The 1659-nt window shown below is 60.6% G+C and overlaps 1 protein-coding gene across 1 annotated transcript in view; it reads left to right on the top strand.

Annotated features, from left to right (window-relative positions):
• The first annotated feature begins 942 nt into the window (after nucleotides 1–942).
• The window catches only part of LOC122541045 (arrestin domain-containing protein 4-like), a 7812-nt gene continuing 7095 nt past the window's right edge, over nucleotides 943–1659 (top strand). The window contains exon 1 of the mRNA XM_043677539.1: nucleotides 943–1500. Within this exon, the coding sequence (XP_043533474.1) occupies nucleotides 1224–1500 (277 nt within the window). The 5' untranslated portion in view covers nucleotides 943–1223. The remainder of the gene's footprint in view (nucleotides 1501–1659) is intronic.

The following is a 1659-nucleotide window of genomic DNA, read 5'->3' as shown; positions in this document are numbered from 1 at the left end:
CTTAATGACCCAATCGCTACAACCCTCTACAGTAAAGGATTCCATACATTCACAGCACTCCTCAGCCCTGCCCTAACTAGGGGATTCCTTATATTGGCATAATTCCCCCAGTTCCTAGACTGACCTCTTCACATCGACCCAGTCAAATCAGTAGGTCTAACAGCATGTCAGCATCCATCAGGTGCCAGACCTTATGATATTCTTCAGCAATTTCCATTGTTTGGTTTCAGATTTCCAATAGTTATGCAGTTCTTTGTTTGTTGTCGTCCTGCCCCACGGCTCCGGCTGGAGACCTGGGATGATAGGGAGGAAATGTCCATTGGTAAAGCCCTGGAGTCGGACCAAGATGGGCTGAATGGCCTCCTTCCGCGCTCTGTGTAGGTTCTGCGAACTCGGTCACGAACAGATCAAGAGGTGGAGTGCGCAAGAAAAAAATCCGAAAACAAATCCCGAAGTCAAGAAGCCGCAGGGAGTAAACCTCGACCAGAAACAGAGCCGAGGTGCGGGGCACATGGCTCCATCGCTACCTCTTCCACCGGTTGCCAAAGCAACGCAAGCCCCATCCCTCCATCCTCCGTCGCCACGGCAACTCCGAATCACCGATGACGTGCCGCTTGTTTACGCTCAGCGGCCGAGTCGCCGTGCACGAGTCGGAGGCCGCCCGCCATTGGCCGGCGGTGGCGGCGCGTCTGCCTGCCCGTCCAATGGCGGCGCTGTGCACGCGGCGGGCCGGGACGCCGATTGGTGATCACGCTCCGATCAGCTGGACCGCAGCAGGCGCTCACTCCACCCCTGACGCTCCGCCCACCTGCACGGCGCAACCTAACTCCGGGGGGGGGCGGGGAAACAAAAAACGGCTGGCTGAATGACGCGTCGGTTCGCCAATAGGAGGCGGAAGCTCCGGGGAAAGGGGCGGAACGGGGTGGGAGACGACCAATGGATTCGAACGGAGTGGCGGTCGCCGGGCCGTCAGGTGAGGTTACGCCGAGAGAGAGGGCGGCTTGTTTTCGAGCATGGTCGAGGCTGAGTGTGAAACTGTTAGTCAGACGGAGGAGTTCCGCACAGTTGGGAGATAGCAGTGATTTGTTTCAGCCTGTCCTCCGGAGAGGCGAAGGCGACAAAGGAGGCGCCGGTATCGATGTCCGAATCAGTTGAGTCAAAGCGGCTCGGTTTCTGATCGAAGGGCTGTGTTTATTACCCCCCGTCTTCACGGGAGAGCGGCCATGGGGGTGAAGCTGAGGGATTTCGGCATCGTCCTGGTCGGTGAGGAGCTCGGCGGCTACTCGAGCGGGGACCTGGTGTCCGGCCGGGTGCTGCTGGAGCCCAGCGAGGGCCTGGCGGTGACGGCCCTGCGGCTGGAAGCCAGAGGCTGCGCCCGCGTCAACTGGATCGACAAGGACAAGGCGGCGGCGGCTGTCCCGGGCTCGGCGGCGGTGCCCAGCAGGTACCGGGAGGAGGTGGTTTACCTGCAGCATCGGCAAACCCTGCGGGAGGCGCCAGGTGATGACCGAACCAGACATATGTGTGTGTTGGGGGGGTGGGGGGGGGTCTCTCTTTCTGTGCAGGTCCCAAAGCCGCGACAAGTGCAGGAAGTGGCCACTCGGCCCGTCGTGCCCATGCTGCCCCCACCCCCGCAAGAACTGTTCAGCTAATCCCCCC

The sequence above is a fragment of the Chiloscyllium plagiosum genome, chromosome 36 (assembly GCF_004010195.1).
Source record: "Chiloscyllium plagiosum isolate BGI_BamShark_2017 chromosome 36, ASM401019v2, whole genome shotgun sequence".
NCBI classification, from domain to species: domain Eukaryota; kingdom Metazoa; phylum Chordata; class Chondrichthyes; order Orectolobiformes; family Hemiscylliidae; genus Chiloscyllium; species Chiloscyllium plagiosum.
This window is presented reverse-complemented; position numbering and strand designations above follow the sequence as displayed.